At 40.8% G+C, this 18293-nt stretch overlaps 1 protein-coding gene across 1 annotated transcript in view; it reads left to right on the top strand.

Annotated features, from left to right (window-relative positions):
• LOC100761462 (sodium leak channel non-selective protein) overlaps window positions 1–4330 on the top strand; it is an 81261-nt gene extending 76931 nt beyond the window's left edge. Inside the window, exons 28-29 of the mRNA XM_035453371.1 lie at window positions 263–380; window positions 2690–4330. Coding sequence (XP_035309262.1) covers window positions 263–380; window positions 2690–2883 — 312 coding nt within the window. The 3' untranslated portion in view covers window positions 2884–4330. The remainder of the gene's footprint in view (window positions 1–262; window positions 381–2689) is intronic.
• The last annotated feature ends 13963 nt before the right edge of the window (window positions 4331–18293 follow it).

Raw genomic sequence — 18293 nt, 5'->3', positions numbered from 1 at the left:
AAATTGACAGTGAAGATAACTGTCACATGTAGTCTCTGGTATATTTCAAAACAACCAGAAAAGTCACAGGTTCCAAAAACACAGAAATGGTAGATATTTGAGGAGCCAAAAGTGGGAATTATACTGATTTCATCAGTGTATGTTATAAACATGTGATAATTACCATACTATACCCTATAAAGCTTTACAAATATTTGTGACAAATTAAATTGATTTTTTTAAAGAGAAAGACCCACAACTGACTAACTCTTCTCCCATGTAGACAAGCAGTCAGCAGCAACTCTTGAGCCCTACTCTGTCAGACAGAGGAGGAAGTCGACAGGATGCAGCAGATGCGGGGAAACCCCAAAGGAAGTTTGGGCAATGGCGTCTGCCCTCAGGTAGGTCCATCAGTCATCTCTCTACCTATTAGGGGCACTTAAGAGGCATTTGCTCTCTTTTTAAATTTTGGGTCTTAGATTTTATTTAATATGCTGATCCATATCAGTCCGTCTTCTGTTACCATAACTTACATGGGAGAAAAATCCACTTTAAAAAGAAGAAAGGTTTATTGGCTCCCTCTGTTGGAGGTTTCAGCCCAGAGTCAGTTGGTCTATTGCTATTGGGCCTGTAATGACACTGCATAGCATAGTGGGAATGTATGATGAGGGAGCCTCTCACCTTATCACAACCAGGACAAAGAGTAAGAGGAGAAGATTGGTGTCCCACAGTCTTCTTCCAGGGCATGTCCCCAGTGACCCAAGACCTACTAGGTACCACGTTTTTAAAAGTTCTACCACTTCCCAATAGCATAGGCTGGGACCAACCCTCCAACACCCAGGGCCTTTGGAGACATTTCAGACCCAAACAGGGTGTGTATCTGATTATCATTGACAGTGAAACAATGAAATGTATTCCCTTATCAGAAACATTCTCCTCAAAGTAACTTCTCTAAACATAACTATATCGGCCCTCATTTTCAGCTGCCATCGCTGAGAAGACGGCACCTGTTAACAAAATGAGATGTTACAGCCAAGATCCAGAAAGAGAGGAGGAAGAGGTTTCCAAGGGCTTCCTGGGTACAGTCAAGGCATCTCAAATATGGGCAAAACTTACCCAAGAAGGAATGGGTAGATATGATCTTCAGAAAATGCCATGGAGTTATCAGAAAAGGCTCAGGTCCCACTTCATCCCAATACATGCAGTGTAACTGAGCTTGTCACCACCCTGACATGAGTTTCTTTATCTCAATGACAGCAAGAATGACGACAAATCTCCATGTACTGCTCATCACTGTGTGCCAGTCACCAGTCCTACGGCAGTTCTATTATTTCCCACATTTCACTGATTCAGTAACAGTTTTCTTCCAAAGACATGTGAGGTACTAAAAAGCAAGGAACACTTGGGAACTGGGGAGGAGAAATTCTGCACACACCCCAGTCTCCTCTCCATCAAGATCTAAGCCTGTGGTGAGACATTTTCTCCTTTCACCGTGCTGAGCTTCAGCCCCACCCAAATGAGAATGGGTGACCCTGGGGCATCTTCTGCCACATGTCTGTTCACAAAGCAGATGGCAGTACAGTTTACATTCTGGGTCTTAAAGCCACCGGTAAGGAAGGACCTGATGAGAGGTCAGAGAGGTCTAACTTTTGTCTGGTCTAAGCAAAGCTAGGAATGGCAGGAAGCAAGGTTGAGGAGGCACAGGGGCCACAGTGTGAAAATCTTTAAATGACAGACTGGACAGTTTCAATTTCATACTGTGGGCAAATAGAAGGGAAGAAGTAACATCTGAAACCAACGCTTTTGAGAAAGACTGGTGTGGCAACACAGCCAAGAGTGCGCTTGCCTCTGGCAGTGACTGGCAGTGACCTGGAGGCAGGTGACAGGCTACAGAATATTACAACAGGCTGGACACAAATGATAAGGGCACGGGTCCAACACTACAGGGCAGATATGAGAGATGACCCAAGGAGAATGTCCCTCCTTGGTATTCACTTACATGGGTGACAGAGGAATGCTGTCATGATATCAACAGTAGTGCTTGTCTGTGTAGCCTCACTGTGAGAAATGGTGATAAGCAGAGACAAGCTACTAGGGGCCTACAAAGTATGAGGGGGGGGAGGAAAGTGTAGAGCACACTTTAAGGAGGTGTCATGTATCACACTGTCCACTTTGTCAGGTCATCTCAGAAAACCCATCTTCAGCCTCCCAGCACTACAGTGAGCACATTCGCATTCTCTTAATTTTACAGTGGAGAAAATTTAAGTTCAGAGACATGAACTTGCCGGTGACTTCATATCTACAGATTACACATGGGACACACTTCCTCTTTCCACACCTGCCCTCTACCCATCTCTCTACCCCCCTTTAGAACTACACTGTCACTCTTTGTTTCCCTAATGAGCATCAGCTTAAACATACCACTGTAGAGCTTCTATTTTACACAAATTGGGACTGCTTGTGGTTTCTACATTTTCCTTAAAGTAAAAGGCACCCACAGTATACTTTCCCAAGAGTGTCTATTAACTTCCCATGAGCATAAGTTTATTGGAAAGAATCAAACACAGAAAAGGTTTCTTACTTAACATCTGGAGATAGGAATGGGGAGAGCCAAAAGCAACACTTCTCAGAGTATCATGATTTTCCAGGAATGGCTAAAACACACTGAAACAACAACCAGTTAATAATGGGACTCCTCTTAAATCCACAGCTCCAAAACCACTAAGCCATTCGGTGTCTTCCGTTAACCTACGGTTTGGAGGACGGACAGCTATGAAGTCTGTGGTGTGCAAGATGAACCCCATGCCAGACACAGCTTCCTGTGGCTCTGAAGTTAAGAAGTGGTGGACCAGACAGCTGACTGTGGAGAGTGATGAGAGCGGAGATGACCTTCTGGATATTTAGACAGGAAGCAAGACAAAGGCAGTCACAGGGTGAAAACTGTTGTCTAATAGTTTCCTTCATCATCCAGAGAGCAATGAACTGAATTTCACCTTGATAGGGGATTCTCTCCATTGATTTTTGTCTGTTTGTAGGAATGGGCTACCAAAGCAGCATGTGTTGTGGATTACTGTAATATATTCAAGAAAATTTGGGACTAAGGATACAGGTCAGTAAAAGATCACTTACCCAGTATGTGCAAAGCCCTGTGTTTGAATCACAGAAACACAAGAAAAGGAAGAAAATGTATATAATGGCAGTGTTGCTAATATTAGAGTTGCATCAATAGCAGATTATATCAAACATTTATGTGTTCTGTGTGTGAGAGCTAAGATGTATTCATCTGTAATCTTGTATGCTGTTACTTCCCCTCCCAAAAAGTGCTAAGTCCATATTCACAGTACAGGGGATATAGTCTGATTCATGCTCCCTCCCTCCCCCATTTCCAATAGAAATACTTCCCTTGAAAGAAACTATTTATGAGTGATCTAAAAAAAACGTCAGCAGTGAACTCATGATATTCTTTTTCTCAAGTCATTTTTTTAAAAAAATATGCATGAGGTGTTCAGAAATCAGAGCAACTTCTGTCTTTGAGTACTCTAATGAAAGTGTTTCCTGCTTCCAAGAAAATTGTGTGTGCAGGTCCCATGTAAAGGAATTGGCCCCGATGCTAATTGATGTAAAATAAACCAGTAGGCTGATTACTTCAGGTACATGAGGAGATAAAAATATTTTGAAATCTTGAAAAGTCCTTTGGATTATGGAGTCTAGAAAACAGAAAAAAGTGCCAGACTCAACTTAGTTAAAAGGTTTGCATTTGAGAGGTTATCATGAACTTCATGTTTTATCCTTGATGCAGCCGTTTTGCTATGAGTCAACAGGGCATTCTGAATTGGCTCTGATACACAATTACTATTCTAGATTCAAAATAATTTCCCTGCTACCAGAATTATGTATGGAAATAATAGGAGGGTGGGAAAAAACACCTCACTCTGAACCCATTTTGGGAGTACCACAACTTAATTTATTTTTCCCCCACATCAATGGTCCATGTCCTCAGGGAAAAATTAGAAACACAAAGTCGCTGGGGAACATTAGTGGACCCTAGGATGGACAGGGCCTCCCCTGAGTTGTCACTTTTAATTGCAGATTTGGTGTTCAGATTATTTTAAGAAATTGAGTATGTAAACAATTATCCATCTCCTATGTTGCTTTATGATATCCTTGTCTCCATTTAACATTCTTCAAATAACCAAACATTGCATCCCTTCTATATAAAAGGTGTGACATTATGTGACCATCCATTGCTTACTTGGTTACTTGTGCCTATAAGATAATAGGTAACTCAAGTTAGTGTGGGGGGATTTTTATTTGATTTTATGTTCATTTGGAATTTAAGTTTTGTATATAAAGACAAAATAAATATTGGATTTGTAAAAAAATTAACTGTGACATGGTTTTCCTTTTTAACCCCTTTCCTTGTATGTGTTTGGGATGGAGCACTGTGTAGTTGGCATTTTGCAAACCCTATATGGAATATTTAATCAGTACTTAGTTGGCAAACACTCCATCCTTGGTAATCATTTTAGGTTAATTTCCAGAACTGGAATGTTCCTTTTTAAGGTTGTTCTCATAAGGTTGGGTGAGCATCACATGTCTTTCAAACCCATGGTGAAACAGAGAAGGTAATCATGGCCATAGTCTGGTTGTCACTAATGAAGAAAGAAGGAAATAAACTTTTTTTTTTGGTTCATTACATTGAGTAATAGAGCTTCACTCCCACTAGGCACTGGGCCCTTCCTGTAAAGTCTAGAAGGAATACTTGGGAAAGTATCATCATTACTCATTCTGTGGCGAAGCAAAAACAAAATAGCAATGTATTCAAAGCTACAGCACCCCTAACACTTAGTTAAACTAGCAAATGCCTCCTGGGTAGCTGAAGCATGTGACTTACCTGAAGCAAATGGAGGAAAGTTCAGTTAAAAATAGGTACTACTTCTTATGGGTTTTACCCAATGGACTATGCAGGTTGGGTGATACAGATGGAAAACTAGGGCCACCCATGTTCCCTAGTCCTCGGGGAACCAGTCACAGTGACAAACTTATCATCATACCACCTACTGTCTTTAATTAAGGGAGCTGTCGGGTCCAAGGACACAGGAACTCTTGAGGGGTGCAATACTTTATGCAGAACCCCTGAGAGAGAACAGACCACACAGACATTGTCCATATGGCAACTCAAAGGAGCTCAGCAGGAATAGGATGGGACAGAAAAGCTGTGTGATGACATTCAGATATTCCTGGTGATATTTCTAGAACAATATTTCATGATCAGTAGCTCTCTAATTACACCCAAGATGGTGTATTCCATAAGAGCACATAGAGTGAAAGTGACTATTAAAAAGCCTTGCACACATGTGGTGTCTAAGCCAGACATTCCTGCCTGTATTTCATTGCTGGGTGTGGCTAAATTGGTGGGTTCAATATCTTATGTGTCAGTGGTGGTCTTTCTCACAAAGCTATTCAAAGTATCCTAAAATTTGAATTAAGCTGTGGTGATATATTGTTTATGATCTAATAAAGCCACTGAAGATTAGAATGCAAAGTTAGCCACAGCCATAGAAGCTGGGCAGTGGTGGCACACACCTTTAATCTCAAGACTCAGGAGACAGAGGCAGAAGGATCTCTGTGAGGTCAAGGCCAACCTAGGCTTCACGAGAGTGGATGAGTCTAAAAGAGAAACAGAGCTCGTGCCTTTAATCCCAGCACTGTATAAGGAAGAAGCAAAGGGTCTCTTGTAACATTAAGTCTCCAGCCATGTTGAGGACAGGGGAGATTTAGTTTTCAGTCACAGGGAAGAAAGGGTCTCCGTTTCAGCTTTGGTAGAGGTAAGAGCTAGTGGCCAGCTGCTTTGCTTCTCTGATCTTCAGCTTGAACCCCAGTATCTGTCTCTGGGTTTGTATTATTCGTGCTACAGTAAGGAAAAGGAGCATTTCCCTAGTTGAAGTTGGGGTGATGATAAGGGGTGAAGAAAACCCTTTTCCTACCTACTATTAAAGGCTGGAGTTTCCCACAAAAACAAACAAACAACAAAATAACTGAGGTTGAAATCTGAGCCTTTGGAACCTGTGAATGTGATCTCTTTGGGAAGCACAGTGTTTGCAGAGGCAATTAGTTAGGACCTCATACTTGAGTAAGGCAGCATGTTTTAGTAAGACTGGTCTTCTGGGAATAAGAAACACACAGTGAGCAAAATGCACTGTGAAGACACAGACGTACAGGGAAGGGGGCATGTAAAAATGCAAGAAGAGGCTAGAGGGATGCTGACATTGGCCAAGGAACACTTGAAGCCATGAGAAACTGCAAGAGTAGAGGAAGCTGCTCCTAAATGGGCTTCACGAGGAGCCTAAACTACTACCACCTCGAATTTTCAACTTGTAGACAGCAGAATTTAAGAGAACCAACTACTTTTGTTTGCAGTCACCTAGTTTATAATGTGTTATGATAGTCACCCTAGAACATTAACACACAACCTCCATTCACCCCAGCCCCCCAAGGTTGCTCACATTATCCTAGTGTTCCAAGAAACTCAGTTTTGAAAATACCAGTATAGATCAAAGACTTTTTGTTGTTTTCTTATTCAGCCAGAGTCTTATATAACCCAGGATGACCTTAAAGTTTACATGTAGCTTAGGGTGACTCTGAACTCCTGATCTTCCTGCCTCAGCCTCTTGAATGCTAGAATTGTCAAAGATAGTAAGTCTTGGAGTACCGCTGATCTTTCAAGCCCCACATTTACTCATTTCCCTCTATGGAATCTTTCGTGAATTTCAAACACACTCTAGGCTGCAATTTAGTATCTTACCTTTTAAAAAGGCAGTAGAAGAAATTCCTTCACTTTGTTTACTTAAGGGTTGACAAGTCTATTAGATAGACTTGGTCTGGGCTGACTTGGAGCATCCTCTGAATCCTTAACCAACTAGCTATTCTCCCTTCTAGGATCCTCAGTGGGCCAATAATTAGCCTTTCATTTCCTCAGCGAAGATTACTGTCAGGTTTAGCTACTACCTCAGGTTGACAGTGGATTTGGAGGACCACTGTTTTCTTTCATGAGGCTTAAACCCAAAGAGAGCACTTCTATAAAATGATTCTCTGGCACCACTACTGAAATATAACGTAAAATTATTGTTAAGAGTTCTTTCCCTTATTACTTTGTCCTCTTTTTCATTCACTCTTAGAAAAAAAAGCAGATATTTTTATAAAGGGAAGTGTCCTGAAACCTTAGCATTCAATTTACTGTATGAGCCCTTCAAGTCCTTGCTAGAAAATCCAAGTTGCAAAACCACCTGCATTGATCTGTCCAGGGACGGGAGAAACATTGATGCAGATGACAAGTTGGATGCTGCCTCAGCCTGTGCTAGGCTAGGGTGCAGTTGCAGAAGCCATCTCACCCTTCCCATAGCCTTACTGCTCAGCTGGCCGGGGCTAGGAAATGTTCAGGGTCCTTCTGCCCGGAGAGCCCATGAGACATGGGTTCAGGTTTTGTGCTTACTTTATTCCCAGTTCTTTGTCCAAGCTGGAAAGTGTCCTAGTGAGTGACTTTCCAAGATTCCACATCACGGAGGCTGTGAAGGACGGAAAGGAGAGCATAAAGAACCAAATGGCCATGCTTAGGATGAGCAAGCTGTCCTGCTTGCCCTCACCTTCCCAACACATCTTCACATTTGAACTACACTGAATTCCTTGGAGCGTATGGTAATGTGAGTCATGTGGGGTGGGGGAGTGAGTTAGAGGGTGTGTATTAGAGAAGACAATGTCTCTTTCATAAGCCATGTGAGGACGTAACCATTCCTACCTCACAGTGGAAAACTGCCCCCACACAGATGTTCCCTCCTTGAGATTTTTTTTACGAATCATCTTCCTTCAGAGCACCTCCCTCAAATAGACCTGGCATTTGACATATCCTGGGTGTAAGCTCTTTTTACCCACCCCACTGCAGCCCTGCTGGCTGCCTTTGATTTTCCTCCAATGGCAAGCTACTAATAACTCTGGGGACCTTCTCTTATGTGGATCATCTTTCTCCATATCCTGGTTTAAATATCTCCTCCACCCTTCAACACTCAACTCAATTTCATTGCCAGAGAGAATCATCCTTATCGGCCCATATGTCTTTTTTTTTTTTTTTTTTTTTTTTTTTTTTTTTTTTTTTTGAGACAGGGTTTCCCTGTGTAGCTTTGGTGCTTATCCTGGCACTCGCTCTGGAGACCAGGATGGCCTTGAACTCACAGAGATCCGCCTGCCTTTGCCTCCCAAGTGCTGGGATTAAAGGAGTAGGCCACCAACGCCTGGCTGGCCCATATGTCTCTACAGTATTTGCCTATCTTGTGCAATCACTTGTGTGAGTTGTCCTCATTAGTGATTGCCTTCATAGGGCATTGTCTTCATTACTTTGACTGTTATGACAATAAAATACCCTGACAAAGTCAACTTAAGGGAGAAAATGTTTGTTTGAGTCCACAATTTGAAGTTACAGCCAATTGTAGTGGGAAAGTCATGGCAGCAGATCACATTGCCTCTCTGGGAAGTGAGCAGTCCTGCTTTTTCTGGTCCCGACTGTTGCTCCTCCTATGTGAGGCACATGAGTCATCTGGTCACATTGTATCCTTAGTCAAAGGCACAGAACAATGGGTGCTTCAACTTAGCTCTCTTAGCCTAATCAGGATCCCCCCCCAAAAAAACACATGCTCAGAGGCCCATCTCTCATGCTGCTCTAGATTCTGTGAAAGCGGCAAATGAGACTAATTGTCATGGGCACTGAGATACAGCATGTCCAGGCACTATGCTTGTTTTGTCTGTTAGTGCTGGCAAATGTGAGGTACTTGACAAAAATTTGCTGAAAGAATAATTAAATAGATGGGTGAATGAATGTAAGGACAGGTAATCTCATATGTACCACTAACTGACAATCTCTCCAAAATCATAGTAGATGTCCTGACATCGATGTTTGTAGTGATATATTACGATTTAATAAAGCCACTGGAGATCAAAATGCAAAGCCAGCCACATCCATAGAGCCAGGCAATGGTGATACACCTTTAATTCCAGGACTCAGTGAGTCCAAGACTACCCAGCGCTACACAAGAGTGAATCAGTCCAAAAGAGTAACGGAGCTCACGCCTTCAATTCCAGCACTTGGGATCACACACCTTTAATCCCAGAACTAGGGAGGTGGAGACAGGAGTGGTATGGCTGGGCTGAGAGAGGATTATAGGGTGGGAGGAGATAGAAACTGGGAGCATTTGCCTCTGAGGATTCATGAACACATGATCACCCATTTAGGTCTGAGGTAGAAGTAAGAACTAGTGACTGGTTGCTTTACTTTTCTGACCTCCAGGCAAGCTTTATTAAATCATAAATATCACTATAACTGCTTGTGCTTATTCCCTATGAATGTATTTACACAGCTCATGTGCCTCACACAGGAGGAGCTACAGTCCAGGACCAGGAAAAAGCAACCCAATTTAATTTCCCATTGCCTTTACTAGGAAAATTGTGGTCTAATTATAACATATTAACCCCCCTCCCCGCACACACACACACACACACACACACACACACACACACACACACACACACACACACACACAGGTCTGATGAATCAGCAGCTTGGTGTCTGTTTTCTAACTTCTACTCAAGAAAACAGGGATAAGTGTGACTTAGATGCTTGTCAAATTTCATGTTATGTGTATTTTATCATAATAAGATTCTACATTTAGTTTAAAGGAATCCAGTTATATGAGTCCCAAAAACTAGTGAGCAAATTGGGATAACAAACCATTCCAATGCCATCCTTAAATCATTTTTCCACATCTTTTTATTTTCTGTATGGTACCAGTTCTCCTGATTTAAACTCTGTATTTTAATGGTCTGACTAAAAAGATACATATTGTCATATAAACTCTTATATAGTATTATTTAATTACTAAATTCCATTTGAACACTAGAGGGCTGGCAGTCCTATCCTTTGAATTCAGACATGGACTGTCTGTTAGCAGTAGAATTGAAAATTATTCTTTTGTAGTCTCCCTTCATGGGCAAGTGGCTTGATGTCACTGTCCACTTTTTGCAGTTGCAAGAAGGATTGTATAATATTATTGTGTTGCTTTCTCAAAATGATATTGGTCACTCTGTTTCATACACAATATGGCTAGTGACCCACATAATAACACTGTTGGAAACTTTGTTTTGCACAACTTGTTTTTTAAGATTTATTTATTATGTAGGCAGTGTTCTGCCTGCATGTATGGCTATACTGCAGGCCAGAACAGGGCACCAGAATGCATTATAGATGGTTGTGAGCCTACCATGTGGTTGCTGGGAATTGAACTCAGGACCTCTGGAAGAGCAGCCAGTGCTCTTAACCTCTGAGCCATCTCTCTTTGTTTTGATGATCATTCCTGGCAGGTGCTAGTGCCTGACGAACCACTGAGATGGGACACTAGTTATTTGGTTGTTGCTATGACAAAAACAACTTAAGGAAGATAGACTTTGTTGTAGCTCACAAGTTTGAGGGAACTTGAGTCCATCATGGAGGAAAAGGCATGGCAGCAGGTCACATTGAGTCGACAATCTTTTTTCAGAAACCCTCATCATGTGCATTTATTATTCTTTTCACTTTTTGTAATTGGTGAATATCTTGTACAGAGAAGTCTTTCTGAGGTTAATTTGCTTAATGTAGTAATCTCCAGAAGTATCTACTATAATATTAAACAGCATATTCATGTTCCCCTTTGTAGCCAGATAAAATTCCATTTTGAGTATAAGCCAAATTTTTCCTATCCATTTATCTATAGATGAATGCCTGAATTGGTTCTATACCTTAGCTACAATAAACATTAATATGCAAAGGGCTCTGTGATAATATTGATTTAAAGTTTTTTAGGTAAATACCTAGGCATTGTATAGCTATGTCATAGGGCAGATATGATTTTAGAGTTTTGAGGAACCTCCATATTGATTTCCATGTTAACTAGACTAGCTTACATTACTATCATCAGTATGTAAGGAATAGTTCCTCTTTCTCCACATCATCAGCAGCATTTGTTGTTATGTGTTTTATTAACAACTACCATCTGACTGAAGTAAGATAGAATCTCTAAGAAGTTTTAGTTGGAGTTTCTCTGATAGCCACTAATGTCAAATAGTTTTTCACTTAATCATATTCAAACTGTTCATTGTGTTAGCCCATTTATTGTTTGGGTTGTTTGGTTTCTCTTTATCTAGACTTTTAAAAATTCTTTGAATGTCCTAGATATTAATCTTCTGTCAAATGTGTAGTTATATTGATTTTAAGACTGATTTGTCTAGTTTTATGAAGATTGGCATTGGAATTTTAATGGAGATTATAGTAAATATGTAGATTGATTTTGGTAATATAACATTTTCCTAATATTAATTTCATTGATCCATGAAGATAGAGTTCTCTCTATCTTCAGTGTTTTCTTTGACTTCTTTCTTTAGTATTTAAATTTTTCATTGTAGAAGTCTTTTACTTCCTTGGCTTGGTTTAGTCTAATACAGCCATTCTCAAGCTGTGGGTCATGCCCCTTTGGAGTTGTATAACAGATATCCTACATGTCAGATATTTACATTATGATTCATAAAAGTAGAAAAATTACAGTTATGAAGTAGCAATGAAATAATTTTATGATTGGGGTTACCATATAAAGAACTTATTAAAGGGTTGAAGCATTAGGGCAGTTGAGAACCATCGGTCTGAGTTTTTTTGTTTTTGTTTTTGTTTTTGTTTTGTTTTTAGACAATTGTCAATAGTATTATTTTCCTGATTTCTTTCTCAAAATGTTTGTTACTGGTATATGTGCCGGCTATTGATTTGTTAACCATCTGTGCTCCCAAAGTCTTCTGTTATGAGGAATACTAACATTGACTGCCACCTACTTCAGTCAGAGTCTACTGATTTAAAACATAGCCATATCTAAATATACTATCACATTTGCATGTAGTGCATGAGAAGCAAATAGGTTACACAACCTAGCTGAGTAGATACAAAATTAATAAATGGCTATCATGTTATTTATGCCCTATAGTTGATGGTTAGTGCAAACTTTGATGAGGATATTCTTCTCCTTCTTTTCCCCCTGATGAAAGAAGTAAAGAATGCTGGTGTTTCTTTTCTTCAGGGAAGAAATAAAATCAAATTTAAAAAGAAAGGAATTGTTGTGTGTGTGTGTGTGTGTGTGTGTGTGTGTGTGTGTGTGTGTGTGTGTGTTTTAACATGTCTGTTGTTTGTCAAGGCTGCCAGTGGCCTTGAGAGATGTGTCACCTACATCAAGCTACAGTCTTAACCTTGGTGGCTTTCCTATGTGCAGAGGAGCAAACCCATCTCGGTGCCTATGTGGGCCAAGACGTGTAAATGTGTATCTGTAGGAAGGGGTCTTGGTACTTGAGTCCCTCGATACCATCCATGGAGTTTGTGTATTAACTGAAGTACCGTGGGGACTCACTGTGAGATGTATCAACCTCTTCCCAGAAAGTTTCTCTTCCTGACTTTTATTGGGGTCACCGCATTGCACACCAGGAAAAGCTTCTTTGCCACCATGGTGATAGACACTCACCCTTCCTGTAGCCACCACTCACGCCAAGAGTGCATCGTTCTGATTTCTAACACCTTCCCATCGACACCAAACCCCTTTGTATTCTTTTTTTTTCTTTTCCTGTCAGTTCTCTTCTCAAGGTACTGGAAAGATGCCTGCTCCAGACCAGGTCAAAAGATAATTGGGAATTTTGTGAAGTCCTAATGAGTGTGCCTGAAGGGTTTGCTGCATTCTCTCTTCCAATAGCCACCACTCAACAACATGTCACACCAGCAGCACCGGCTTCCCTATCCAGGGGTTTCCCAGCCCAGGCAGGGTCTCTATTTCCCTTCTGCAATCGCCTCACACCCTTGTCTAACTGTTAATTAGACGCCTCATTTCTTGGCATGTGTATGGGCTTGGGCCATCTGCTTATTGATCACATCTTTCAGAATATATTGGATTTTAAGGAAGCCAGTTACAAAAGCTGATGATGTTGTAAGTGGTCCTCAGAGAAGGTTTCTCTAAGCTTGTGAATGCATGATGGTGTTGACCCGTGGTCCACGCACACACAAATCAACAAGCTACAGACACATTGGCTGCAAAGTTCATGCACTGTCATCAACATAACACAGTGTGAAAACAAAATTCAGAATTTCTAGCAGAAGATCTATTCACTGTAGTCCACAATGAACAAAGGACACGAGTGTAAGGTGGGCCAGCATGCTGTGTGGATCCTGACACCTCTGTGAAAGTCCTAAGGAGCTGACTCCCCTCCCCTTGCAGATGGTGCTGAGGCTTGTGGTTATCTACTCTGTAGTGCATGTCTGGACCCTCTACCAGCCCCTGCATGTGTGGCTCTCAGAGCTACTCTTCAAACCAAAGAGCTGAAATATTTCAGTGAAAATGTTTTTTTTTTAAGTCATTCTCAAATAAAAATAGATAGTATCATTGACATTTATCAAAAACAAAATGATAAGGCCTGGGGAGATTTCTCTCTTTTTTTTTTTTTTTTTTTTCTGTCCCGAACCTGATCCATCCTCCTTTTGTTTTACATCTTGAGGACCATACACTACTTGGTTTCAGGCTAAGGTAAAACACCAGAATAAAGACAGCAGCATACACTTTCCCAGAACACATTCCAACCTGAGCTGTTGTTCTGATCGAAGAGCTTCATTCCAAACCCTCCAATGATACTGTGGGAACTCACAGAGAGCAAATAAGTAACCAGGAGGGGAATGAGTAAGTCCTGAGATTGGGACCACAGTTCAACCACTCACCTCCTACAAGACACAGAGTGGTCACAGCTAGGGAATAGGAGACTTCCTTTTGATCCCATCCTATGGCTTACGTCAGATGAAAAACTAAATCCCAATTTAAATAAGGAGACTGCAAGATTGTATGAGTTGCTTTTCTCCTCTCTGTAACCAAACACAGGGTAGACACAACTAAAGAGAGGAAGAATTGATTTTTGGCTCATGGTTCAGAGATTAAGTTTGAAAAACACCAATGTCATTATTAGTTCTGACCATGGATGTTTGTCTCTCCTGTCCACAATATGTTTCAGATATGGATCTGTTTCTAATTATCTTCATAAAACTTCTATACTTTGATGAAAGATTTTAGCATCAGTAAAAGGGTCTCCATTCTTGGAAAGCATCATTCTGCAATCACTTCTCCTCCAAGGGTTTTCATGGCCAGTGTCACTCAAATAAAGGAGCACCTAGCAGCAGGTGTGACACCGGCATGGTCACTGGAAACGTGTGAATAATGCTTTGGTCAGCATCCTAAATGAAGATGCCCGGGGAGAAGAGCTCTATCTGAAACCCAGGTAGAAAATCAATGTTCCTGGAAAGATGAGAGGGGGAAATCTATAGGAAGGGAAGTGAGTGCTGTGTAATACAATTTGGAGTTTTTTTTCCCTCCCCCATGCAGTTGGCCTAATAGAAAGTAAAATCTAAAAACTGCTTGTTGGAAGGTGAAGGCTTAACTAGGAAGAACCAGCTGGCTCTCAATCGACTGATTGCTTGGCTTACGGGGCCACTGCTGGTATCCAAGCCTGCATTTTCATTGCTTTGTGGGTTTTTTTCTTCTGATTTGTAATAACAATGTTGATATGTATATTTCAAAAATGGGACATCAATTTCAGAGTTGGAAAGACTTGTATGTCAATTTATCAATTCTTTTCTCTGCTATAGTTGGATAGATTTTTGTCTGAATTCACAAGTAAATAAGCAAGCAACTTTTTCAAATGGGTTATGAGCAAATCAGGACCTGATTTTTAGTACAAACATTCTGCTGAAGATTGAAGCTTTTCATTTATGCAAATTTCCCTCTGAGATGTATATTATGACCTCATTTAAGTGAACAGAGCTAAGATATTAACATAATTATTATAATTATTATATTGCTATACTAGATATTATGATGTCATATCTTTGTATACTGTCTACTAAGAATGGATATATTAATTTTTCAGGCAAGGAAGTAAGCATTCCCATCATCATACAGACTACTGACCACTCTGGTTCCCTGTTTCCCCATTCACACCCACATTGTTCCTACAACTAAATGTCTGTCAAATAGATGACTGAAATACATCATATACAACTGGGGGGACTGGAGCTTTAGCTTAGTCTGTAGTGGGCTTATCTCACATGTTTGACCCTGAACAATGCATAAAACTTGGTGTGGTGGTGCAGACCTGTAATCTCAGCAGTGGGGAGATGGAGGCAGGAGAATCAGAAGTTCAAGATCATCTCCAGACTGTAATAAGGTCAAAGCCTGGGATATAGAAGATCTTTCTTCAAACCGTCAAGCCAATAAACAAACAAAAATACATGCAGTGTACATTTCTAGTACTTTTTATCCAAAACACTTTTCAATGACAGGATTTCATATTTTGTGGTTGCTGAGATTTTAGAATCCTTGCATATACATAATAAGTGATTATGGGAATGGAACACTAGTCCTCATATACAAATTCACCTGCTGCACATATATCCTGTACATTCAGCCTAAAAATAACTCAGTACAATAGCTTTAGTGGGCCTGCATTTGTAATGTAATCTGTTACTAGAAGTCAGATATAGAATTTTCCATTCATGACTATCAGCACTCAATGTGGGTTAGATTTCCAAGCATTTGAAATTTCTGAACTTGGGTTAAAGATGCTCACTGTAGATAAAAGGCACAAAATCACTAAGCTCTCGATTTCTCCCTCACATCTGCCTGGCTTTACTGCCTGTGAGGCCTCTGTAGTCTGTGGAAACAATGGGCAAATATCACTCACCATCAAGTCTACTGAAAAATCCCCTCTCCTTCAGATGCATGAAGGTTAAATCATAACTCATAGATTGAATGCTAACTGTTGTTAGCAACACTCAGTGTCCCAATAGCTCACCCCACAAACAATAGAGGACAGGCTGCTGGGTAAACGGCTGCCATGGAAGACAGTTACCAATCCTAACTCTGGCATGATTCTTACTTCACATATCTGCAAGTCCACTGAGTCCAGCCACATTCAAAGCTGACCAAGGGAACAATGGCTTTTAATTCCGATTTCACTTTGATGTATTTGCTCACCACCCAGGAACCCTGTGAGTTAATCTTTCTCTGGTGTCTATTGATCCTCTAGAACTGAATACTATAAGTATAATTTAACAAGCTCAGATCTAATTTGTATATAGTTTTATTAAACATGGACTGCATCTTAGATTGTTACAGAACCCCATATATTAACAAATGATGACAAAGAAAGAAATGCAATTCAATATTGAGTTTCTGATTGTTTTGTATTTGAACAAATAACCAGGCTATTTTTTAAGCAGAAAGTTGATGGGGGAAGTCCTTTCGTGTATATGTTTGTCTTATTGGTTGATAAATAAAACACAGTTGGCCAATAGGGAAGCAAGTTAGGTGGGGCTAGGAGTCGAGGAGGATTCTGAGAAATGTAGTAAAGAGGACAGTCGCCATGTGATCCCAGGAAGAGAGGGCACATGTTGCTGGCATCCTCGATGACATAAGTCTTTATAAAATATATGGATTAATGGTTATGGTTGATACTTAAGACAGAGCTACTATTTGTAATAGCCAGAAACTGGAAGCAGCCTAGATGCCCCTCAACTGAAGAATGGATAGAGAAAATGTTGTACATTTACATAATGAAGTACTACTCAGTGGGGAAAAAATGAAATCTTGAGATTTGCAGGAAAATGGATGGAACTAGAAGAAATCATTCTGAGCAAGGTAAACCAATCACAAAAAGACAAACGTGGTATGTACTCACCCATATGTGGATTTTAGACATAGAGTAAACGATTACCAGCCTACAATCCACACTGTCAAAGAAGCTAGGAAACAAGGAGGACCCTAAGAGAGACATACATTGTCCCCTGGAGAAGGGGAAAGGGCTCAAGATTCCCCTGAGCAAATTGGGAGCACGGGTAGAGGGGGGAGGGAGCTAGGAGAATGAGAAGGGAAGAAGAGGAGGGATGCAGAGGACATGAGGGAGCAGAAAGGTTGAGTCATGCGAAGAATAGAAGATAACAAGAATGGAGATGCCATAATAGAGGGAGACATTTTAGGTTTACAGAGAAATCAGGCACTAGGAAATGCCTGGAGATCTACAAAGATGACACCAGCTAACAATCTAAGCAACAGAGAAGAGGCTACCTACCTTAAATGTCCTTCCCTAATAATGAGATTGAGATTGATGACTGACTTATATGAGGCCCGATGCCCTTATCCAGCAGCTGGTGGAAGTAGAAGCAGACACCCACAACTAATCACTGAACTGAACTGGAATCCAGATGCAGAGAAGGACAAGTAAAGAGCAAAGGGGTCCAGACCAGGCTGGTGAAACCCACAGAAACAGCTGATCTAAACATTGGGGAACTCTTGGTCCCCAGACTGATAGCTGGGATACCAGCATGGGACTGATCCAGACCCCAGGAACATGGGTTTCAGTGAGGAAACCTCAGAAATATATGGGACATCCTGTAGTAGTTCAGTACTCATCCCTAGCATAGGTGTGGACTTTGGGAGCCCATTCCACATAGAGGGATACTCCCTGAGCCAAGACACACAGGGGTGGGCCTAGGCCCTATCCCAAAGGATACTATAGGCTCTGATGACACCCTATGGAAGGCCTCACCATCCAGGGGGAGCAGAAAGGATATGTGATAGGTAGGCTTTTAGTTGGGGGGGTGGTAGGGGAGGACGGGAGGGAGAAGAGAACTGGGATTATCATGTTAAACAATCTTGTTTCTAATTCAAATAAAAAATCTGCAAAAAAAAAAAAAGAAAAACAAAAAAAGACAGAACTAGCAAATAAGAAATCCTAGTCATTGGCCCGCAGCATTGTAACAAATATTAATCACTGTGTGTTATTTGGGGGCCCTAACATGGAGACTGAACTCAGGCAGCTGGCGGAAAGGGTTATCATTATAGAAAGTAACTTCAGAGTTTCTCACTAGCTCTGACTTTTGCCCCAGTAATAGGGAGATGACTAACGGTAGAAGCCTCAGGTGAGGTGATGGAGGCTTCATATGTGGCCTCTTCCCTGACCACACCAGGAAAACTCAAGCTTCCAAGAAAATACAAACTTCTCGATTTTAGGTACATTTCATCAAACCAGACAGGCTGTTCTCCACTAGAAATAAGAAGAAAATAAAATGTGGGTTGTCTCAGTAATATGAATGACTCTAGAACTTCTGCTTAAATTTTATCTTACCTGCATTTACTTATTTAAAATAGATAAACTCTAATGTCCATATCACA

This window comes from Cricetulus griseus, assembly GCF_003668045.3.
Source record: "Cricetulus griseus strain 17A/GY chromosome 1 unlocalized genomic scaffold, alternate assembly CriGri-PICRH-1.0 chr1_1, whole genome shotgun sequence".
Classification (NCBI taxonomy): domain Eukaryota; kingdom Metazoa; phylum Chordata; class Mammalia; order Rodentia; family Cricetidae; genus Cricetulus; species Cricetulus griseus.
This window is presented reverse-complemented; position numbering and strand designations above follow the sequence as displayed.